The sequence below is a fragment of the Schistocerca piceifrons genome, chromosome X (genome assembly GCF_021461385.2).
Source record: "Schistocerca piceifrons isolate TAMUIC-IGC-003096 chromosome X, iqSchPice1.1, whole genome shotgun sequence".
In the NCBI taxonomy this organism is placed as follows: Eukaryota; Metazoa; Arthropoda; class Insecta; order Orthoptera; family Acrididae; genus Schistocerca; species Schistocerca piceifrons.
Genome location: NC_060149.1, coordinates 926,557,698 through 926,583,312, shown reverse-complemented (window position 1 = coordinate 926,583,312; position 25,615 = coordinate 926,557,698). Strand labels below are relative to the sequence as shown.

The following is a 25,615-nucleotide window of genomic DNA, read 5'->3' as shown; positions in this document are numbered from 1 at the left end:
CAACATCGATGTGCTGTGGAGACCTCACGCCCCACGTGTTGAGCAATTCGGCGGTACGTCCACCCGGCCTCCCGCATGCCCACTATACGCCCTCGCTCAAAGTCCGTCAACTGCACATACGGTTCACGTCCACGCTGTCGCGGCATGCTACCAGTGTTAAAGACTGCGATGGAGCTCCGTATGCCACAGCAAACTGGCTGACACTGACGGCGGCGGTGCACAAATGCTGCGCAGCTAGCGCCATTCGACGGCCAACACCGCGGTTCCTGGTGTGTCCGCTGTGCCGTGCGTGTGATCATTGCTTGTACAGCCCTCTCGCAGTGTCCGGAGCAAGTATGGTGGGTCTGACACACCGGTGTCAATGTGTTCTTTTTTCCATTTCCAGGAGTGTATATGTCATAATTACGTAATGAAATTGCTGCAGATTGGAGGTGTGTTACTGCGAAATTTTTGTGCGTGTGCTCACTTTGACATGCAGGGCTCGACTGAGCTAGTGTACATTGCCACCACCAGAGAATGTCCCCTCCCCCCCCCAACCTACTCCTCGCCATTCCTCACAACCCTCCCAGAAAAAATTGGTAGCAAAAGACTCCCTCTGTGCTGGAGAGGAAGGAACTCACAACACGAAATTCAGATCAAATTCAATAACATATTTATACATATTCTGTATTTAATCAGTTTGTGGGAGACTTGGGTAGATGTCATGACTGAATCCCCCACCATTGCTCCCCATGACATAATATGACATAATAACCATAATCACGAGGTAATGCAATGAAGTGCAGCACAGTAGCCACCGTTTGGGGTCTCCTACATGTGTTTGTATCGCCAGGGCGACGTCACGAAGGTCAAAACAGCCCAGTGTCCTAATTACGGATCACATTACTAAATACCAGATACCACAGAATGCATATAGGCTTCCTTCGGTCACCAGAAAAAGCATCAAGGGGTGGCCTTCCGTTGATCAGTAAATTCCAGACTCGCTTCATGTCTCTGTCTCTCCCTGTCTATCTGTGTCAACCAACATCTCCAAACAGGATGATGCAGGTTTTCATCTCTCCTCTGATACTGTATTCCTACTGCCTAATGCTGGAGACAAAGGAAATCTGACGCAATTTAGATATCAAAAATAGAGTGAAGTAATCCATATGCACTACTCTATAAAAGGAACTGTATAACAATTTACAGGAGTCACATAGTACTCCGTCATCAGGCCACTGGTGGCCCATCGGGACCATCCGACCGCCGTGTCATCCTCACTGAGGATGCGGTTAGGAGGGGCGTGTGGTCAGCACACCACTCTCCCGGTCGTTACGGTGGTTTTCTTTGACCGGAGCCGCTTCTATTCGGTCGAGTAGCTCCTCAATTGGCATCACGAAGCTGAGTGCACCCCGAAAAATGGCAACAGCATATGGCGGACCGGATGGTGACCCATCCAAGTGCCGGCCACGTCCGACAGCGCTTAACTTCGGTGATCTGACGGGAACCGGTGTATCCACTGCGGCAAGGCCGTTGCCACAGGAGTCACACAGATCGCTTAAAAAAACTCACCTCCACCTTACAATGGTCCTTCTTCATAATAAAACATATTTTCAACATTATGCAAATCAAGTAACGAAATATCCATCAGAAACTGATCGTAGTGCTAAATATAGCTGAGTTCTTGTACACACCGACGTTTGAGAACACAAACACCCTTGTCAACCACAATGTTTCCACTAAAGATATCTGGTCAAAAAAAATCCTACCAAACACCCAAAATCGCGATAACGAAGCATTGCGTGTGCCAACTGCAGGATAGCGCCATCTGAGCTGGCCAGGAAAGAGAAACCCACTCCCGTGCTGGCCGTGCTCGCCTGGAATGTGACATCACGATTGACGTTTTAAAGCGCTATAGAATTCCTAAATTGGTTCTCTACAATACATCCCAAGAAGGTAAGCTCTACTGTGTGATAGGGTGCCTCCTCCTTCCACTATTAAGGTGTGTATATGTAGCATCAGTTTACTCTCCTCCTCCAGAACAAGCAATTTTGTTGATTTTGCTCAGTACTCTTCATGGTATTTGTCTCTAATTTTATATATTCTCAGCCAGTTTCTGTAATTTTACTAAGGTTTTGCGATTTTACAAATTTTTGGTATTTCCCTCAATTTTTACGTATCTCACATCAATTTCTCGTGATTATACCAGGTTTTCCTCGAATTTTATCGATTTTATGTCATTTTCCATCCCAAAAGAGGGACCCTCTCTTGTGACTGACACCCTGTGGGATATGCCCTCCTGCAGTACAGGCGATGAAACTTTTCATTGGTCCGTGCAAGCGACTTCGATCATTGACCACCTGATCCAATGGATCAATACCTTTATATTTAATAGGATCGCCACATATGCTCGATGACAGCACAAAGACAGTATTTGTTTTCGACATTTCGGAAGAGAGAAATGTGGGAAAATCCTATTGACTTCTCTGTCAGATGAATTTAGCCAAGCTTTTACAGTCTTTTTTTCTCTGTTGGATGATAAAAACTAACGATGACCTACGAATGCATGAGTGAGAGACGTGAATGTGCCCTGAGGGGTGCAGATCTCCTCATGTTCAGGAGAAAGCTTCGTTTGGCGCTGGCCTTACGCATTGTACACTGCTGGTGGAGCTATGACAGAACATCCCTATTTCCACCAAGTGGCTAAAAAGGATGGTCCTGTCGCATTAACTCATTTCAATCTGTTTCTCCATGGGGAGCAGAATTTGGTAAATATAGCGCTCTCTGACATCTGTTCAGTTCTGACTTAAATTGGGACGATCACATGGACGAAGCTGCAGGGAGGGTGGGACAGAGACTGAGGAACAGTTACAAGATGCAGAGACACTTTCTAAAACCACGTTGAAGTTTTGCTATAGCAGCTAAGTTCGAAAAAGGTGACTCGTTTCGAGATATGAGCGTGACATGAATATGATTCACCAGTTCCTGTAATCATTAAAACATGTCTCCAGAGGATCCATTGCAAGTATGTGGTTGACTGGATAAACTTGGTTCCAAATCGCAGACTGTATTCCTACCAGAAAGCATAACGCTATCAGCGACTCTTGTGCGTGCCTGTAGAACCGAGACAGCTTTTTATGCAGGATGACGGTAACATACTCGTTTTGATCGTGTTTTTAATAATGCGTTCCTTACGTAAAATGTATGTTGCTGGCGGTAGAGTCCTTCTGTGGTCAGCTTCAAATGTCCGTTCTCAATAGTGTTACTCGAAAAGAACATCGTCTTTCGTCCACAGACTCCCATTTGAACTACCCAGTGAGTGTAATCTGACTACCGAAAAAGAAAAATTACTCGCCATCCAAAGTAACTCTCACGATCAATTTAATTAATTAGACTGTCAGTTTTACATCAGTGACATCCCCCCTGGTGGGTGTAAACGATGGCTAGGGCCCACAGATATGATTCTTGACTTGGTGTTTTTCTCTTAACCATAATTAAATCTCTCGCCTACACAGGGAGAGATGTATTATCGAATTTGTAAAGTGGTACGCAGTATAAACCTTATATTCACAACTTCTCTGTGGTGTTACCTTAAGAGAGAGTCTGAAAGATAGGAGGCATCCTGTGACAGTGGTAAATATGAGCACTCCATGAGTTTAATACTCTAGTCCTGTGATGCAGGACATGACTAATAAAAGAAGACATTTTTCTACCTGTTGAAATAATACTTAGAGGGAATGTAGCCTATGCCATAGTAACGTACAGGATTTTCATAACAAGTAACGATACTTTAGCGACGTGGAAACGTGTGCATTTTCCCATTTCTTCTATCTTCAAAAATAACTCGTACAAACGGGAGGAATCTACATTTCGCGTGAGAAATTCGAAGTGTATGGTCAACAACATCGCTGCCTCGGATTGGGTAAAGTGGATTTTTTAAACTGCTGAAACTATTTAGGGTGGAATTGTTTAGAACTACTGTAGACGTCCAAGCTGCAGTTGCTTGTTTTGCAGTGTGCTGTGGTTGGCTGCAGCGGGGGTTGCGAGGAGTCGGCAACCCAGCCTGAGCTGGGTACGAAGAATGCGCCGACCTGTCTGGTCTTGCCCACTGAAGTGACCAGTGTGAGGTGAGCGCGACAGAAGCGGACGTGTGAGGGAAGATTCAAACCGACGGAATTTTGCATTGGATGTATCAATAACATCTGAATTCCTACCACTCCAATCATCCACGGAAGCACTCCATGGCAGGGGGTGGTGCACTCTGACATAAACGCGTGTCCACGACTGTGGCTGCACCATTGCTCCTCATGTCATAAGAACTGTAATCACCAGGTTACTGAATAAAGTGCAGTATAGTAGCCACCGTTTGGGGTCTGCAACGTGTGTATCTACCATCAGGGCGACGCGACAAAAGTCAAAACAGGCGTCCACGCCGGCCAGGAGAGAGAGACCCACTCCTGCGCCAGCTATGCTCGCCCGGAATGTGACCTCGCTATTGCGGTTTTAAAGTACTATAGAATTTCTAAATTGGTTCTCTCTGCTACATCTGGAAGAAGGCAAGCTCTAATGTCCTTTAGACATTCAGCGATGTCCAACATCTACCCATGGCAACTACTGCTATGGACTGCGCTGTCGTTTAAGTGTGTCGTGTTTAGTGCTTCTCAGTACATCACAGTGGACTCTGTCTTGCAGCGTTATTTGCTGTTGACTCTATCCTATCACGCAGTAGAGCTTGCCGTCTTCCAGATGTAGCACAGAGAACCAATTTAGGATTTCTATAGTGCTTTAAAACCCCAATAGCGAGGTCACATTCCGGGCGAGCATAGCTGGCGCAGGAGTGGGTCTCTCTCTCCTGGCCGACGCGGACGCCTGTTTTGCCCTTTGTGGCGTCGCCCTGATGATAGATACACACGTTGGAGACCCCAAACGGTGGCTACTATACTGCACTTTATTCCATAACCTGGTTATTACAGTTCTTATGTCATGAGGAGCAATGGTGGAGGGTGCATTCATAATGTCTACCCAAGTGGGGGAACCCTGTCTCCCATAAACTGATTAAATAAAGAATATGTATAAATATATCATTGACTGATCTGAATTTCATGTTGTGAGGTCCTTCCTCTCCAGCACAGAGTGAGTCTTCTTCCTACCAATTTTTTTCTGGGAGAGTGGGGGGGAGGGGGGGGGGGAAGGGGGCGAGGGTTACAGGTGGGATGGATGTCATCTGGCGGTGGCGCTATGCACTAGCTCAGTCGATCCCTGAATCTCAAGGTGAGAACACATACGAAAATTTTCCAACAAGACGACACTTCCGATCTGCAGCAGTGTAATTACGTAATTAGGACATGTAATTGCTGGATGTGAGCTTTTCCCACCAAATAAAAGTGAGATCCAGCCCCTGAAAATTGAATTTTATAAATAAACAGTGTATACTATGCTACATAATTGAATTTCCTGTCGTAAGATCCTACCTCTCCAGCGCAGACTGAGTCCTTTTCCCGTCAGTTTCCAGATGGGGGGGGGGGGAGGGGATGGGCAGGGGGGGCGATTCCCAGAAGTGGGGTTTAATTAATTTATCGATCTGTTTAATTAGTCATTAAAGTTGATATCACTAGTGTGGTTGTATCGGCAGGGGGAATTCCTTCAGGGATAGGGGAGGGGGAGGAGGAGGGGGAGAGCCATGCATGAGAGAACAGAAGGTTAAGGACCTGTCAATGAAAAGGAAGGATTATCCCCATGAGGTCATAATCCTATTGGCAGAACAATAGGTTAAGGACCTGTCAATCAAAAGAGAACAACAAGTTTGCCCCTGTATGTATAGTTGACCCTGAATGTAGGCAACCCGCACTAACAAATTTTCCTCATGTCCTTGTTGCCCCAATACTTAAGTGCTTGTAAGTGTTAGTCATGGTCGGAACAGTGTTCTGTACAGCTGTGAGTGCATTATGTCTGACCTAGGTGATGTGAACATGGGCAAACTGTTAGTACTCGTGTCGGGGTGTTTCCATAACCAAAGTACCCATATACATGGTATTCCATAGGTCCCATGATTACTCTGCTAGGTCACATTGTTGCCAGGGATTATGAGACCATTTTGGTTTATCAGGTGCATCCCATGTCGTAACGTCTGTTCCCCAGTGGTGATATTGTGTTCTAAGACGACAGGGCCGTTGTTCACATAGCTTGCATCATACGGGACTGGCTTCGTGAGTTTGAGGATGAATTGTTGTATCTCTGATAGCTACCATATCACCAGATCTCAACATCACTCGGCCTTTGTGGTCTGCTTTGGAGAGAACTGTGCTGATCACAATTTGCCTCCGTCATTGTTACCTGAACTTGCCATTACTTTGCAGGACAAATGGTACAACATTCGTTTGAAAACTATACAGCACTTGTATTTATCCATTCCATGATGACTGGAAGCTGTTTTGGATGCCAACAGTTTTCCTACACCGTATTAGGCATAGTAATGTGTTGTGTTTGTGGTATTTCCATATTTTTATCAAAAGTCCAGTATTAGCTGTAAATTTAGTGCATGTTAACTGATAGATATAAATTCCTAAGTGGTTACTGTAGCTGAATAAACAATTTGCAGGCTTTATACGAGGGTTACCCAGAAAGTAATGCACCACTTTTTTTTTCTTCAGCAATTCCTTATTGAACATAAGGAGAATTACACACACGAAAGCATGGCGTTTCATCTACACACCCTATTTTTCCACGTAATCTCCAACCCGTTCTATGGCCTTCCTCCAGCGCGAAACGAGGGCGTGTATGCCCTGTCGGTCCTGGTGGCAGAGCAGGTGCTTCACTGTGTGAATCACCTCCTCATCGTCCTCAAAATGTCTTCCACAAATGGCATCCTTTTATGGCCCAAACAAATGGAAGTCCGAGGGAGCTAGGTCAGGGCTGTAGGATGGATGGGGTAACACTGTCCAGCCCTGTTCTTCGATGTCTCCAGCAGTCCTTAGACTTGGGTGAGGCCGAGCGTTATCGTATTGCAGCAAAAGATCTCCTGGGTTGCTGTGGCGCCGAAGCCGCCAGAAGCGCATCTTGAGTTTTGTTAATGTGTCGACATATGTTTCTGAATTAATGGTACCACCTCTTGGCATCACATCAATGAAAACCACACCGTCACAGTCCCAGAAAACGGTGATCATGATCTTACTGGCAGAAGAAGTTGCTTTGATTTTTTTCTTCTGTGGGGAGTGGGAATGGCGCCATTCCATCGACTGTCGTTTTGTTTCAAAATGGTGAAACCAGGTTTCGTCACCTGTCACAATCTGGGACAAGAAGGCCTCCCCCTCAGCTTCAAAACATTGCATCAAATCAAGACTAATGTTTTTTTCTGTGTGATTTGTGACCCACCATAGTTACATCCACACTTCCTTTGCTGATTGACAGATGCGGCGCCAACTGCCAACTGTCGAGTCGTAGTGCGTCTGTCCTCGCGAATGACATCAGCTCGCTGCAAGATGTCAGGTGTGACAGCCGTGTATGCTCTCCTCCCCAGCAGTTGCAAATCGTGGAGCTCCGCCGAACCGCCTTCTGATGATCTCACCCTCCGTGCCCAGTGACTAACTGTACTTCTGTCGACAGCAAATGCTCCATAGGCTTTGCACAAGCGTTTGTGAATATTTCCCATAGTTTCTTTCTCTGCCGTGAGAAATTCAATGATGGCACGTTGCTTGTCACATACATCTCATACAGACGCCATTTTGAAACTTTCCTCCAGCTACGCCATCTGTCGGAAGTGACGGAAACTTGACCCGCTCACACAGGAGTTTCGCATTCTTAGCATTGTTTTCGGCCGAGAAAAAAAATGCGGTGCATTACTTTCTGGGCAACCCTCGTATACAAAGTGTCTAACGCTCGAATCCATATGAATCTCTTTTCTTCTTTTTCGCCATAAAAGACACATTCTTCTGGTTCAACAATTTCAAGTCTATGAAGCCCTCAGTAGTATTATATGAAACACATTTCGATGATATGCGACAGTGAGAGTTACTTCTGGTGGATAATGACCCCCCTGGAGTCGAAACTTAAATTTTCTATCTCAATTTTACATAATACGTGAAAATTATTCACACAGTTTCATTGATATTAGAAGTTAAGAGATTGACAGTCTGTCGTGGCGAGTTAGGTATGCAAGCACACCATTCGTTCTGTAATAGCGAATGGCAGTGCACGAGCGAGATCAAATACCTGCATCATGTCGCTTTCAGTCGAGACACATTGTTCATGCGGCATGCCTCATCGTCACCGGGCTATTCGTTACCGTGTCTGTTCTTGTGGAGGAAAGGAATTTGACGAAATCGGAGGGTGAGGCACGGTATGACGTTCCTGGGAGCACTGCGCGACTATGGATAAAACGTTATCAAGGTACTGGAGAATCCGGTAGGCGTGTAGTAACTAGATATTGGCGTTTAACAACGCCTATTCAGGAAACTGGACTTGTCACCAAGCCACGGCAAAATCCCTTTCTAAACGCGACGCAGTTGAAACATATTACTGCATTTCCCGAGTCGATGGACACGGTTCGACTCCGGCTTCGGGAGGCCGGAATGATTAGCAAACTAGCAGCCATCAAGGAGAGGCTCCGCAGTCATCGAGTCTACCAGTTAGCGTTTGCTGAGGACAGTGCCGATAATGACTGGCGGGACGTGACATTTCTTAGCGAACGATGGTCCGGTACGAGTATACGCGCTTCCGGTTCGACCTCAGATACATCCATGAATCGTCTTGAAATGGTGGTGTGTCTGTGACAGTTTGGAGCTGCATGTGTTCCCGTGTACTTGGGATGCTTCACACGATGGATGGTCAACTTGATGCTGCCCAGTATATACATATTATAAGCAATGTTGCGGTCCCATAAATGCGACGACTATATCCTGAGAGAGTAATCTGTTTCCAGCGGGACAGCCTCCTACACATGTCAGCGATGGTGCAGGAGTGGTTTGTAGAGTAGAATGAGATTTATCTTCTTAATTGAATTTCTTCTGCACTAGACCTAAGCTCTATTCAAAACGTAAGTGCAATAACGTAACTTGCCATACGAGGAAACTGGCCCGACCCCGCACCAAGAACCCATAATGATCTTCAGGACGTGACCCTAGCCACATAGAAGGAGGTGGCAGAAAATGAAAAATTTATTACCCACCTCATAGACTCCTCAGAAAATGTCTTACTAACAACCGTGATGCTTCTAACGCTCTTTATTCCACATCACAAAATGAAGCCTCTTACCTAGGTAAGAAATGCTACGAATGGTAAGGCGCCTTCTCGCGTGTTTTTATAAGGTTTGTCCTTATGATACGTGTCAAAAAGTTGTTAATCCTACTTCACACGCACTCACCCGTAATACACTGAACAGCCAGAGAAACTGGTACACCTGCTTAATATCGTGTAGGGCTCCTCGAGCACACTGAAGTGGCGCAACACGACGTGGCTGGACTCGACGATGTCTGAAGTAGTGCTGGAGGGAACTGACACCACGAATCCAGCGGGGCTGCCCATAATTCCGTAAGAGGACGAGGGGGTGGAGATCTCTTTACACATTGCAAAGACGGCTTGCTGTTAAGATCATTAAATGTATTGATGAGTAGAAGCAGAAAGGTGTGACAGTGCTCGTGGAAAAGATTACGGATTGCCCAAGGTCGAGTAAGTCAATGATGTGTAAATTACGACAGGAGAGATGTAACGCTGAGTGGAGTGGGATTCAAGTACCTACACGCAACAAGATAGAGACAAGTGGCTACAATTTATATCGATTTACGATGTGGATAACTGTATCATTAGGCAGCCGTTTGTGCTATATTACGAAAAATACAAAGAATTACCAACTTTGCGAAAACTTCACAACTGCTGTTACACAAAACTGGACTTCAAGACTAGTGGGGAAGCTCGGAGCAGAATGATGCTGTCGAAGGGATTTGGTTTTAAAAGATTCCAAAATAAACAAGTCGTCAAGTGTGCGAATGAGAAGACAGTTTCAAAAAGGGCTTAATACACTGCCTGCTGAGAAAGGTGAAGCACCCTGGAGAGGAGGAAACGAAATGAAATTTCCCTGTTTGAGAGGGTAGAAAGTTAATTTTACAGTGAACCTGGCAGTATAAGCCCCCTGTGAGTGTCATAATGCCCTTGTATCCCTGTATAGTGGCTCGCCAACACAACTGAGGTACCCTGGATACTGGCACTGCCACTGGGCCGGAGCTGGTCCCACGTATGGGAGAGATCTGGGGATCTTGCCGGCCACAAGAGTACCTCAAAATCATACAGACGCGTGTCATATGTGCACTTGCATTATCCTCTTGAAAAATGGCACCACCATACTAACGAATGAGAGGTAGCGCATGAGAACGCAGATGACTATGACGTACGGCTGTGCTGTCCACGTTCCTGAATTAATGAAAAAAACAAAGCAACTTGGTTAATACCACCGTCTCTGTAATGAACTGCAGTCACATGAACTTAGATTCTTTTTATATTTCCGTGTGTCAAGACAAAGTGTAACATCCCACCCGTCACTTATCTGGCTTTGGCGTGTGTTCACCCCAGGTAATTGACTAACAGATCAACAGAGAGTGAAAAACTGCCACAATATCGGATAATGCAAAGAAAGTAATTAGTCCCTGTGACTCCTGATTGAACTGTGGTGGCAGTGTTGACATTAATTGATTCAGAATTGATTCCTTTTCATTAAAAAGGGGTGCACATTGATGTTATATTCAGCTATTGAACACCAAATCCAAATGTTGAACATAAAATTAATTAAGAAAGTGACTTGGGATTTCAACTACTTGATTCAAAACAGATGCATTCGATTAGCACAAATTTATTTTAACTCTCGACCTTCAGCCATCACATTACATGACTCTCCTAACAGGCAGTGGTAATAAATTGCGTTTACGTGGAGTAAAGTGCGATAAATAAAAATTAATTCCTATCGACTGACCCAGGCGTAATGCGAAGTGCGAGAAGAATTCTACAATACACGGCCCGTGAAACCCTCGTGGAAACTTTGCCGACGTGATGCGACAAATTAATCAGTGGCCAAATTCGAGCCAGAGCAGGCGCAATATCACCGAATTCAGTGTGGCGGGTCGTCGTCGTTGTGTGGACGTCGGCCAACCTCGTGGTGCTGCAAGGCTGCGCTCGTCTATTCACTCCTAGCTATCTTGCTCAGTACATAGCTGAACGAAAACTTTCTATCACCGAGCTCAATCTTTCTGTTTGCTAAGTCCTAAACTGCAGAGATGTTCATTCTCTCTCAGGCAAGGACAGTAAAGAACGCCACGTCCGCACTCTAGGCAAGCTGGACCGGAAGAGCGCTACGGAGACTTCTCCCAGTCCGCTCTTGGCCTCAGTTTCCCCTCCAGTAAAATCACTTACGCCAATTGCAGCGCAAGTCGCATTAATTATGCGTCGCTTCCCAGCGCCGACCAATGCCTGCTCTGGGAAGTGAACAAATTCCCACAAAATTTCCCTTCCTCTCAACTTCTGCTATTTAGCTCCTCCCAGGCTACCCATCAAGGTTAGCGTCTGCACAAAACACCAATTTTTCCGGAATTCTGACTCCCAGGAGAGTACTTCAAATTCCTTGGTCCTACATTCCCATCAGAGGCTGGCGTATTTCATTCTGTCGCTCTTCACCTGATTTACTTCAGACTCTGCAGACCATGAGTTCAGCATGAAGTTGCTATAGTCACGAACACGCATATATTGGCCTCTGTTGACCGCTCCACCGTAGCTTTGCGCGGCTTTCTCGCATGTTTCACTGAAAATGGGACGACGGACATTTATCAACAGGTGTACAAGTTCTCCATCTGCTTCCTGGTACACCAGCATGGGGTCAACCACCCCGCCCTCACTATTACTCATCTTAAGGCAGCTCGAGGCCGCACCCCGTTACAGCTTTCTCAGAGTTTGAGCCGTCCTAAGTTGCCTATTGGCGCTTCCCTTTGCCGTTCCCCAGCACAGTCACGGTCAACTCTGAATACTTCCTTAGGATAAACTAGGCTCCAGTAAATCTACGCGTTTCCACAAAGTTTTCATGTCGCGTGAATTACTTTAAACCATCACCCAACATTTTTGTTCAGCCCTACTGTTCACTCAATGTGAGTTTGGTGACCTTTAATGACTTCATGTAAGGGGCCTAGTTCTTGCCATCTTACAAAAGTTGCTAGGAACTACATGACCTACTGCAACAGAACATTGAGAAGATCACAATGAACTGGAGAAGATCTATTGGAACTAGGGAAATATTAGCAGTTTCTTTGAGGTAAGTTAATCAAAAATATACTCGCATCTATCTTATATGAAGAGTAACCTACTTCAATATGTCAGTTAACATTTCAAACATAATAATAAGTAATATACATTACAAACATTAGTTATTATTTACAAATACCAATATCCAATATGATTGAGAATGGGACTCGTCATTGTCATAGAAGTGACATAGATTTTCAAACGAATCATTGGCTGATGAGCCAATGGAATTCATACTGTGATAAACTGGGGCATATATACCGAGCCATATGCCGTATTATTATTCATTCAGAAATAGGGAGAATTATCAGACTGCAATGGAGAGCGGAGAGTGGATACTCCATGTGAGTGAACAGGTGTACGAAGCTCTCTCATCTCTGTTGGTTGGTTGGTTGGTTTTGGGGAAGGAGACCAGACAGCGTGGTCATCAGTCTCATCGGATTATGGAAGGATTGGGAAGGAAGTCGGCCGTGCCCTTTCAGAGGAACCATCCCGGCATTTGCCTGGAGTGATTTAGGGAAATCACGGAAAACCTAAATCAGGATGGCCGGACGCAGGATTGAACTGTCGTCCTCCCGAATGCGAGTCCAGTGTCTAACGACTGCGCCACCCCGCTCGGTCATCTCTGTTCTTACAAAGAGTGTAGCCAGCTCTTTCTACAGTATTGCTAGTGTTGTTGCCTGGAATTTTCTGAACATGTCAACATAAGTGAGAAACAAGTTATCTATGCCATCAAACTCACGTTTTGCAGATATTTTGCTACAGGCGACAGTTTGCAGACCATCACTTTTTATTTCTGCTTGGGTCGTTCAACTGTTCGCAAGATAGTGTGTGAAGTTTATCGAGAAATGTGGTGTCACCGCCAGACACCACACTTGCTAGGTGGTAGCCTTTAAATCGGCCGCGGTCCGTTAGTATACGTCGGACCCGCGTGTCGCCACTATCAGTGATTGCAGACCGAGCGCCGCCACACGGCAGGTCTAGAGAGACTTCCTAGCACTCGCCCCATTTGTACAACCGACTTTGCTAACGATGGTTCACTGACAAAATACGCTCTCATTTGCCGAGACGATAGTTAGCATAGCCTTCAGCTACGTCATTTGCTACGACCTAGCAAGGCGCCATTACCAGTTACTATTGATACTGAATCATGTACCGACAAGAGCGACGTTCACCATTAATGGATTAAAGTTAAGTATTCGACCAGCTGCGTCCGTTTTTTCTAAATTCTAATTTCCTTGTCCTGTTCCAGACCTCACGCCAGCCTGCGTGAGCTAAAACGCGTGCCTTTCGGCTTCCTCTAGTAAGACGGTGTTGGCTCTCCTGCCAACCACAACAAGAAATGTGGAACATTTTTCAGCCAATCTGTTTGTGTCCTCCAACGCCACAGTGTGGACCAAAGCTGAGGAAGATTTTTCAGCACTATGGGGTTTTCCGAATCGTGTTGGAAGCATAGATGGAAAACCCATCAAATTAAAATGTCCCAAGAATAGTGTACCTGACTACTATTGTTACAAAAATTAGTTTTCACTCGTTTTTTCAGCTTTGGTAGACCCACTCCAAAAGTTTGTGGCCGTTTATATAGAAAACTATGGACGACATAGTGGCACTACTAGTTTTGAGAATTCAGTATTCTAACGACAATATATTGCTGGAAATAAAATTCTACCTCCAATCCCACTACACACAAATCCCCGTTTCTCACGTTATCGTTGGTGACGAAGGCTCTGCACTTCAAAGGTACCTAATCAGACCTTATCCAAAAGCCGAAAAAAAATCTCAGGAAAAAAATGTTTCAATGTACAGCTCTCTCGAGCATGTCGTGTCGTTGGAAGCGCATTCGGTATATTGGCTACGAAATGGCGTGTATTTCTGAGAGCCACAGATACAGATGAGTTAGCTGCAGATTACATAGTTAAAGCAGCTTGCAGTTTGCATAAGAATGAGAGTGAATGTTCAGCTAATGATCAAAGTGAAGAAGTCATACGGCCTGTGCAAGCGGTGTTGCCAACGTATGCTACCAATCGGAGATCAACCCATGTTGCAATTCGAGTCCTCGAAACTTTTGCTGATTATTTTGTCAGTAGGACATAAATTCAATAGACATTGTTTGTTGTACTTGTCGGTGTACCTAATAATAAATAATAACTACATAACAAAATAATTTTGTGAAATAAAAACGTATTCGTACTTACTAATGACATTCAGCTCTCCTGCAATCATGGCTCATGTTCCTGCTTTTTTCACATTTTTGTAGACACTCGTCTACGCAGATACTGGATGGTTCGCGCTGTCTGCTTCAGAAGCACGCTTTACAAATACATGAAACACGAGAACGAAGAAACAAAAGTTTACACAAATTAAGGGTAGATCGTGAACACGACCTCCTCCATTTGCCTTCGGGGAAATGAAGATGTGACGGTAGGATGACGTCCAGCGAAAGAAATAAAGTAATTTACGACCGCCGGACACAAAAAATGGGTGTTACCAGCAGGAAAAAGAGATATGTAAGCAGGTGCTGAGCAGCTGAGTATTTATTTGCTTATCTAATCTACCAGAACCATTTTTCACGAATGAAACATGAACATCAATTCACTTACGAAGTACCAGAGACTATCAGTTCCTTGCATAGATATTTAATCAACATCTCTGAACAGGCCGCTTCCTTATTGTCTAATTTCAGCTCCTATTCCGAAAAGCTCCTCGAGTATGAAATGTAATTATATGGTCATTTGGACAGTAAAGTCTGTTTCCTAACACGAAGATGCTTACTAACAGTATTATGGAAACAGAACAAAAGTTGCTTTCGATATAAATAATCCACTTCGGTAGATAAACTGCTTCATCACCGAGGCATCAGTTTAAATACTCCTTTCTCATACCATACGGTAACATGACGGGTCAACTCGTGTGCACCTGTTCACCAAATCTTAAGTTTTCAGCAACATTTCAGGATTCCTCCCGCATTCATCAAATCTTCACCATTAATTGCAAGAAGAGTTCGTTTAATGCCTTAATGTCTACGTTTGTCCTCATGTAAAAGCTGTATCACGGCTCCCACTTTTACGTTGACGGAACTAACAATCACAGAGTTCATTGTTAAAAATTACTACACAATGTGAACCGCGCTAAACAAAGCACGGCTCTTCACTGAACGCACAGAACGAGTAATATGCGGCGCTAGATAGTTGCGCAAACGTTCCTCAATTTCCCAATGTCCCTTCTTTCTTCAAGTGTATTCATAACAAACAATTACGAGACTACTCCCAAAAGTAGGGTCTCCTTTTTTTTGTATAAGTACCGAACTCTGTTTAGAGTGCTTCACGCGCTGTGTGTAAACATGCGAACGCAGCGCTGAGGCGCTCAGTCTTTGCTTGGTAGTCGTTGAGAATGGAGCTCCCGTTGGATGTTACCGCCAAGTGCGAATTGCGCACAGTTATCGGTTTTTGAACGCAAAGGGCACTGCACCGATTGAAATCCATTGCCAATTGACGGAAGTGCATGGTGAATCGTGCATGTGTGTCAAAAATGTTCGTAAGTGGTGTAGAGAGTTTGCAGCTGGTCGGACAGAAATTCACGACGAACAGCATGGCGGCGAGCTGGTATGACATGGGCATACATAAACTGCCACAGCGTCTACAAAAATGCATCGACAGAAATGGTGATTATGTCGAAAAATACACTCCTGGAAATGGAAAAAAAGAACACATTGACACCGGTGTGTCAGACCCACCATACTTGCTCCGGACACTGCGAGAGGGCTGTACAAGCAATGATCACACGCACGGCACAGCGGACACACCAGGAACCGCGGTGTTGGCCGTCGAATGGCGCTAGCTGCGCAGCATTTGTGCACCGCCGCCGTCAGTGTCAGCCAGTTTGCTGTGGCATACGGAGCTCCATCGCACTCTTTAACACTGGTAGCATGCCGCGACAGCGTGGACGTGAACCGTATGTGCAGTTGACGGACTTTAAGCGAGGGCATATAGTGGGCATGCGGGAGGCCGGGTGGACGTACCGCCGAATTGCTCAACACGTGGGGCGTGAGGTCTCCACAGTACATCGATGTTGTCGCCAGTGGTCGGCGGAAGGTGCACGTGCCCGTCGACCTGGGACCGGACCGCAGCGACGCACGGATGCACGCCAAGACCGTAGGATCCTACGCAGTGCCGTAGGGGACCGCACCGCCACTTCCCAGCAAATTAGGGACACTGTTGCTCCTGGGGTATCGGCGAGGACCATTCGCAACCGTCTCCATGAAGCTGGGCTACGGTCCCGCGCACCGTTAGGCCGTCTTCCGCTCACGCCCCAACATCGTGCAGCCCGCCTCCAGTGGTGTCGCGACAGGCGTGAATGGAGGGACGAATGGAGACGTGTCGTCTTCAGCGATGAGAGTCGCTTCTGCCTTGGTGCCAATGATGGTCGTATGCGTGTTTGGCGCCGTGCAGGTGAGCGCCACAATCAGGACTGCATACGACCGAGGCACACAGGGCCAACACCCGGCATCATGGTGTGGGGAGCGATCTCCTACACTGGCCGTACACCACTGGTGATCGTCGAGGGGACACTGAATAGTGCACGGTACATGAAAACCGTCATCGAACCCATCGTTCTACCATTCCTAGACCGGCAAGGGAACTTGCTGTTCCAACAGGACAATGCACGTCCGCATGTATCCCGTGCCACCCAACGTGCTCTAGAAGGTGTAAGTCAACTACCCTGGCCAGCAAGATCTCCGGATCTGTCCCCCATTGAGCATGTTTGGGACTGGATGAAGCGTCGTCTCACGCGGTCTGCACGTCCAGCACGAACGCTGGTCCAACTGAGGCGCCAGGTGGAAATGGCATGGCAAGCCGTTCCACAGGACTACATCCAGCATCTCTACGATCGTCTCCATGGGAGAATAGCAGCCTGCATTGCTGCGAAAGGTGGATATACACTGTACTAGTGCCGACATTGTGCATGCTCTGTTGCCTGTGTCTATGTGCCTGTGGTTCTGTCAGTGTGATCATGTGATGTATCTGACCCCAGGAATGTGCCAATAAAGTTTCCCCTTCCTGGGACAATGAATTCACGGTGTTCTTATTTCAATTTCCAGGAGTGTAGCTGTAAACTGATGTAAACCACTGTAGAAATAAACAGGTCTATGTACTTATATAAAAAAGGAGACCTTACTTTTCGGATTACCCTCGTATTTAAAATTTATTTTGGCTCTTCATTTATGTCAGATTTTAGATATCATGCTCAATGAAATATTTATAGCACCTTTATTTATTGATGCACAATGTAGTACAAATTATTCTTTTTAACTGACCAAATCATGCGATTTGATTAAACGTTGTAATAATTACATTGACAATATACTTTGCTGTAGCCAGTGCCGCACGAACTTTTATCTTAGGGTTACTATCCTATTTTCTCGTTCAATAACAATTACTGCAACTACCTGGCGTGTGCAGAAACGAAGAGTCTACAGGCAGATCAGAGGCAAAGTGCTAAACGTTGTTATACATCTTTTCCGTGGTGGAAGTGCAGGAAACGTCGCTAGTACACTTACAAAGCCCACCGAAATGTTACCGAAGAAGACTAAAGCGATTTATGGCATTTGTTTTAGCGAACTTCAGTTGTAATGAGCAACCGAAATATTTCGTAGCAGCCCAAGAGAGTCTTTCAATTTTTTCTTAATTTCCAGCATTTCCAGTCCTGTCTATTTTTCCGTTTCGGCCTGGATGTAAAATTTCTACGTTTATTATATATTATGTGTTTGGCTTCCACAAACTGTTACGTGAATGTGTAATAAGTTTTGAGAGATTTCCAATTTCAGTGCTGTGCCGTCAATATTTCACAGACTGATGTATATGTCTCAGCTATGAGACACGATTCACATTTTTTTCAGATGCTCGTGCATAAAGCTAGTGGACAGCAAGTGGTGTTATGTAGATTTTTGTTAACTGTTTCAATAGTGTAGTAGGCGACTTCGTTCCAAGACAAGTAGTATCCTCTGAACTAAACTGTTCTACGCGAAACTACCTGCGGAGAATGTGGTTCGTACTACGCTCGAAAGACATGAAAATCGGTCTCTACAATGTTAGATGTACAGTATAGAAGCTAGAAACAGGTGAAATGATTCCCATTCGCAGGCCATTAGCGAAACATATATGTAAAGATGTAGAAATTTAACATTCAGCTCAAAATGACAAATTTACTGGGCTAGATATTACGAAAATAATAAAACGACAAAAAACAAAAATGAGGATTCTCTTGGACTGACCCTAAATGATCAAAATCGTTTCGTTACTTATCACTGCTGGATGCCAATAAAATACCAGGTTACAAATCCGTTTAATTTCCCACTCTTGTTCAAAAATGTTCAAATGTGTGTGAAATCTTATGGGACTTAACTGCTAAGGTCATCAGTCCCTCAGCTTACACAATACTTAACCCAAATTATCCTAAGAACAAACACACACACCCATGCCCGAGGGAGGACTCGAACCTCCGCCTGGACCATCCGCACAGTCCACGACTGCAGCGCCTGAGACCGCACGGCTAATCCCGCGCGGCTCACACCCTTGAATTATTCTTGCTTCTTTGGCGTTTCAACAATGTTCACAATTGTTGTGCTGTATTAGTAGGTGTAATTTTATGGATTAGTACTTAATATTTGTTTTGTATTTGTTTCTAAACTCGCAAACGTGTCGTATTAACATTGTAAAGAAAAATACCGTTACACCTAGGGAATGAGAAAATAAAAAATTATGGAACAATAGAAAAGAGTGTGTCACTGCAATGCAGTGTAGGTTTATCGTGCTCGAGGTATCTACAAGCGAAATAACGGAGCAAGCAAGAGATAGTAGCGCTAGTATCAAGCAGCACGGCTTCACCTGTTGCTTCCTTCAGTTTGGCAAACGCATTTTCAAGGAAATCCGTCGCCGCTGCAGCTGCCGTCTCTTCGGCCATCGTCTGAGCAGCATCGTTTGAACTCGTTGAGTCTTGATGTACCATAGGGCGACTCGTAGGAAAAATTCGTCTTTCTAAGCGCTCTAGCTCCAAACGTCGTTCCTCTACCTGCACTCTGATAATTGAAGCCGACTTGTAGCTGACGTTCTTCCATAAGATATAAAACTTTATATCTCACTTTAGCAGTACACACTCGCTGGACTATGTGACCAAAATTATCTGGACAGACGAACAAAATCAAATTTTGGTATATAACGAATTTTATATGTAAACCGCTTATCTTTACTGTGGTGTAGTCGTAGCCATCGACAACATTCTTCGTATTCACATAATTTTTGAGGGCCCTGTCATCACCATTTTAGCCTTACGTCAGTCTAAATATGTTTTACTGCACGGAGTTGCTAGTTTGACAATAAACAATCAAGGAGTAGATAGTGTGGTAAATAGGTATATTCACATAAGAAAAAGTGCGACTCTGGTTCTTATTACACGTGGTTGAATTTGGCGAGTAAAGCGTCAGAAAAGGTGTTCCCGTGAATTTGGTGGCACAAAGTTACTTCCAGGCAAGAAATTTTGGCTCCGTTTGCCGCCTAGGTTGCTGTCAATGTAGGATTGCTCTTAGGGCAAGCTCCTAGTCATACACCATTGCTTACGTCCGGTCTGTGTATAGCGCTTTTCTGGGTAGTGTGGAAGACCGAAATCAGTGCTGGTGAAGTGTATTGTAGCGTCTGAGTGTTTGTGCAGAAATGTGAAAACGAAAGATAGGGTGGAGATGAACTCCAATACTGGGACACAATCTACACCTGATCCAAAGAACCATAGGGACCAGGGAGTCTCTATTTGACGGAAGAACCACCTTCAGTCAACAACACATTGAGGAAAAGTCTGATCTATACGAGGGTATTGCCGCACATACCTCTGATTAATGGATGTATGCTACCACTTCACACGCGTAATCGTCAAAACCATTCGATGACAATTTTTATTACGTCGCTATTAATTTGCACGTTGTCTGCCATCGTGACCCCGCTGTTTGGCCCGTAACGCCAAAGAGACGAGTGAGGGGTTTAATTACACTTTTTTTGGAAAGATACCAAGAGTTTAATGAATTTCTTGAACTTGAGCTTTCAGTAGCCTCCCCAGAGAAATAAGTGGAACGGGTTTCAGGTGAAGATCTGCGGCTCTCTGGACACGGTCTCGTGCAGTACGACAGTGGAATCTGATACCAGCGTGCAACGGAGGAAATACAGGGCATCCACAATTAAAGTACCAGTTTCAAAACGCTGTAGAAAGAGAACCACTATTCAGAACGTCGTCAAATTTGAACAGAATATTATTGACGCAGGGGAAACATCATGGAACAAAAAAAAAATTAACGAAACTTTTACCAGTAAATGGTACTGTAAGAGTCTTCACGTAAATAGGGTTGGCTATAAATGACAGATGAAGCGCAATACGACGGCTATGGTTTAAGTTGCCCATTAAACCATCAGTACTGTTCAATGTACATGAATGCACTAGTTCGGCAGTCAACAGTTGTGGTACTGTTAGTTAGGTAAGTCCATCCACCACGGTAAGGGCGTACCATATCGGATGGGAAAAATGGGTTTTTAATTATCCTGAGGCCAAAAATCGCACGAAAAACGAAATGAAATCGGTATTGAATTGTACTGGGGCCAAAACCAGCATAAAAAGCAAAAAGCCGTCGGGTTCAAATTATCGAGAGACAGGCGCAAGACATGTTCAATATGCTGTCAACCGTTTTCAGCCACAAGTTGAAATCGAGAAACAGCATGTTTCACAACAGGTCGAGTGTCTTGGGGGTTACATTCAGAATGCATTGCGCAACGCGTGCCTCCAATTCAGCTACGTTCGTAACTAGAAGACTGAACAGAACTTCTTTCAAATAACCTCACAGCCAGAAGTGACGCGCTTTATGATCAGGCTGTAGGGAAATGACGGACGATAATTGTAGCGTCTGCGTCGGCGTCCGCACCTGCTGCTGTGTAATGTGCGCCGGACCACCATCTCGCGTCAAAATGGTCCGACTGTAACAACAACGACGTTCTACTATTGTACATATAAATAATATTTTTTTCCATCTGATTTTTCGTTAAACTTGAGTACTTGATGTTCTGATTTCATTTGTTTTCTTGTTTCGTGTCATTGTGTTAAGAAAACTGTAAACAAATTTTCAAAGTGAATATTAATGTTTATGTCAAATGTCAAGCAATATTGTAATAGAATTGAAAGGTAACAAATGTTGAAACTGTTGTAACATGTTTAAAATTGTAACTGTGCGTCTGATCCATACGTAGGCAATGTGTTAGGATATGTGGAATGCAAAACCTCGGGTGAATACCCGGCCTGTAAGGGAGCGGTAAAAGGTGGATGGCAGGCGAGCGCGGGAAAATGCGCATGGGCACTGCACGGCACAACGGGCTCAGCTGTATCAGTAGTAGATGGAGTTTGGCATTGGTCTGAGCAACACGTTCTGGAGCGAGGAGGCTCTCTTGGAAGACGTAGTTTCATTGAGCCTCGGGTATGCCGTTCCAACGCCCATACGGCATGGCAAAATTCCATAGGCACTAAACGGAAAAGTATTGCGACGCTAAGAAGAATTAAAGTGCCGATACGTCAAGAGCCATAGCTGTGGTTGTATGTGTGCTCTGTGCCTCGCCATCTTGCCGCCGCCAACCGCCGCATCGATACAAACAGGTTGAAACTTTTAGTACTGTATTCGTATGGACCAGTGTTACTTTTGTTCCATAGTGTTCAATAACAACTTAAATTTTACCAGAACTTTCCTATCATTTAATTATCCTCACAACTAACCTAGATAGGGTTCTTTCCAAATGTTGTGCAATCCGAGTGTCCCGAAATGAAAAATTAAATTTTGTGTTAATAATAATTACTTGCAGACCTAACTATGTTAGAATGGTGTTTAAAGAATTGTTTTGTTAATGAACCAGTAAATGAATAACGAAGGTCTGACAAAGTTGGAAGATAACTTTAATATTGATTTAGTAATGAAGTTTAATTATTTCGAGACAGATATAAAGGTATTTAAATGAGTAGGAAATAAGATAAAGAGAGTAGTAACTCATATATTGGAAATCTTGAGCGCATAATGGTGTCAGTAATTAATTTTTTTTTATACAGTGATCATAACAGTTTCAGGGTCCCCCCCCCCCTTTTTTTTTATTCATTTGAATTCTGAAGTGTTTTAAACTGATTTGACCAGCAAAGTTAAAGTCAATATAAAAGCCAAAATTTATCAGTGTTTTACCTTTATCAAAATTGACATTGTGTGTGTGATTCGAAAGTGCTATTTCTAGGGTAACCTACGCCAGATTTTAATCAGATCAATAGACAGTACGAAGTTTTGTAGTATACATTATAGTGTAGTGTTATGTATTTATGGTTTTTCCATATTAGTACAGAACGTGAAACTATCAGTTCAGTAGATTTTCTGGTTCTAAAATTTACTATATTACGTGTTGTTTTGCATGAACGTACATCAACTTGTACAGAGAAGAAACTCAGTTAATGCCTAATTAGGCTGGCGACCGTATTATTAACAAATTGGTAGCATCTTCTGTGTTGCTTTTTGTCCGTCCTGACGTGTAGTTGTATTTCGGATTTATTTGACGTATCATTGTTATTACAGAGTGGGTGTAAGTCTGATTTGCCACCATTCAGGTACATGCGGTCAATATATATGTACAAAAATCCTGTCTTGTAAAGTGAACCCCATTCACTTATCATAGTTCAGCCTTTAATGAGTATTGTGTGCCCCAAGCGCACGTTACACTACCCATACAACCACGCTGTTCAAGAGTTAGAATGGCGGTGCTGCGGAAAAGACTCTCATAGCAATTACCAGTGACTACATATAACAGGACCGGCAGGACTCCTTCCTCGAAAAAATATGGCCCTATGATAAATGATGCCGTCAACTCGCACCATTTGCAGAATGAAGTGGTACCTGCTGATGTGCCTGCGGATTTTACATTGCTCGTGTTCTGTAATTCTGTGTATTGACATGTTCTAGGAGATGGAAATGGGCTCGGCCTGTCCACAGAACGTTCCTTGACCATTCAGTGTCCTCTTCCATGCGAGCAAGAAATTCTAGAGCGAACATTGGTCTTGCTGGCAGGTCTGCAGCAAGCAACTCATGAGTATGGGTAACTTTGTACGGATAGCGATGTAGGATGTTTCGTAGGAATTTATGCAGCTTGCTCGCAGTCATGTCCAACGTTCGGTCAATTCCGCATGCACTGCATTTTTTCACACCACCGCTCGGCCTATCCTGCAGTAAAATGAAATGAAATGATTGTACGGTATTGCTGGCCATGAGGCCCCATCCGGGGAAGATCGGCCGCCGAGTGCGAGTCTTGCTGCAGTCGATGCCACATTGGGCGACTCGCGTGCCGACGATGAGGATGAGATGATGATGAGTATAACACAACACCCACTCCACGAGCGGAGAAAATCTCCGACCTGGCCGGGAATCGGCCCCGGGGCCCGCTGCATGGGATGCAAGCACGTTACCATTCAGCTAAGGGGGCGGATCGTCCTGGAGTATTGTGGCCGCATTTTCGACACACATTGGATCAACTGCTTTTCTCCCTCTGCCTCATTCCACTTCAGAAGATACTGTCTTTTCGGATTTTGTAATCATTTTCTCCGTACCTTGAGCCAACATCGGACCAATAGCTTGTTTCATACTCTTCAACGCCCGGTATTTCTGCTGGGCTACTGGTGCACACTCCCCGTCCTTGTAAAAGAGCTTTACCAGTAGCGTGCGATCCTTCATGGAGACAATCACGTTGCGCGTCTCGGACGCAAACTGACGAACAGCCGTATTCGCACGTCTGTTGATGTGCGAATTCTGAGGATTACAGTCGGATAATTTTTTATGTTTGTTTGTTTGTTCAATGACGTTTCCCTCTGTATTAGTATTATACTATTCAAATCTGACGTCATTCTGAGCAGTTGGTCTCTTTCTACAGTGTTTTGAAACAAACTTCAATTATGGGCTGATAGCAACAGACACTTCGGTATAACACAGTGATGTACCAAAGTGATGTACCAAAGTCATGGATAGTAGCTTGTATGTACGTAAGTGGTCAAAGCATCGCACGCGAGTTGAATTAAAAAGCAATTTATCAGTTGGATTCTTTGCGATATTTCCATTAACGCGCTTAGTCTAATGCCAACGATGCAACTTACGCGAGATCCAATGCAGAACTGCAGTTGAAGCAAAATTAATAGGAAATTCCATATCGGAAATTATTCGATCTTTGCACAGTCTTCTAACAAAAATGTCAAATGTAGCGAGAGTAACTACTAAAAGAGAGCATCTCGTAGCTTGTACACACTAACGATCTGCCACGCTTGTTTTACTGTCATTTGCTGCCGACATCTGAGAAAATTCGTCTGTGGTGACAAATAAGCGACATGCATCATTTCACTTCCACAACAAATGATTTCTGACAGAAGTGTCGCCTCGCGGATTGGCCGTGCGGTTTGAGGTGCCATGTAACGAATTGCGCGGCCCCTCCCGCCGGAGGTTCGAGTTCTCACTCGGGCATGGGTGTGTGTGTTGTTCCTAGCATAAGTTAGTTTAAGTAGAGTATAAGTAGGGGGACCGATGACCTCAGCAGCTTGGTCCCTTAGGAATTCACACACATTTGAACATTTGATAGACTTGTCCATGTGAGCGGTGTAATGACGTTTGACGTTGATGGGACATGGCATCTTTCTGAACAAATGCAATACACTAACGAAAGGGCTTATTTTTCTTTTGTAGTCCAAAGTTCCACAATATTTGAGTAGTATTTACCAGATATTATTTTACTGTTTCAAGGTAATCTATAAGATGAACCTGTTTTGCACTCATAACATGCTGGTTCGACTCCCGGCCGGGTTGGGGATCTTCTCTGCCCGGGGACTGGGTGTTTGTGTTGTCCTCATCATTTCGTCATCACCATCATCATCTGTGACAGTGGCTAGAGTGGACTGCGAAAAAATTGGACTGTGTAACAACTGGGGCTTTGTACGGGTGCTGATGACCGTGCAGTTGAGCGCCCCACACATCATTGTCTTTCCGGGAGATGAAATCCATTTCGCCGTTTTTTATGCAAGGCTACCAGTTTCCAGCGATTACTGTCGCTGTTGTTTCGTTTCCTACGTGAAGTAGAGGATCCATGTCTCATCCACAATAACAAACGAGTGTGCGTAATTAGCTGGTTCTATTACGCAATCAACGAAACGTTCGTTTTTGCAATCGCTTGTAGACAGTATTTAACTACTGCGGCGTCTGTAGTGTGCCCCATCTTAGTTGACTTTGAACGATAGTCTTTCTTCTGATATGCCTTTAATGTAAGTGATATCTTAC

The 25,615-nt window shown here is 44.5% G+C and overlaps 1 protein-coding gene across 1 annotated transcript in view; it reads right to left on the bottom strand.

Moving 5' to 3' along the window:
• LOC124722785 (outer dynein arm-docking complex subunit 3) overlaps positions 1-25,615 on the bottom strand; it is a 341,284-nt gene that overhangs the window by 130,513 nt on the left and 185,156 nt on the right. Inside the window, exon 7 of the mRNA XM_047247919.1 lies at positions 19,137-19,325. Coding sequence (XP_047103875.1) covers positions 19,137-19,325 — 189 coding nt within the window. The remainder of the gene's footprint in view (positions 1-19,136; positions 19,326-25,615) is intronic.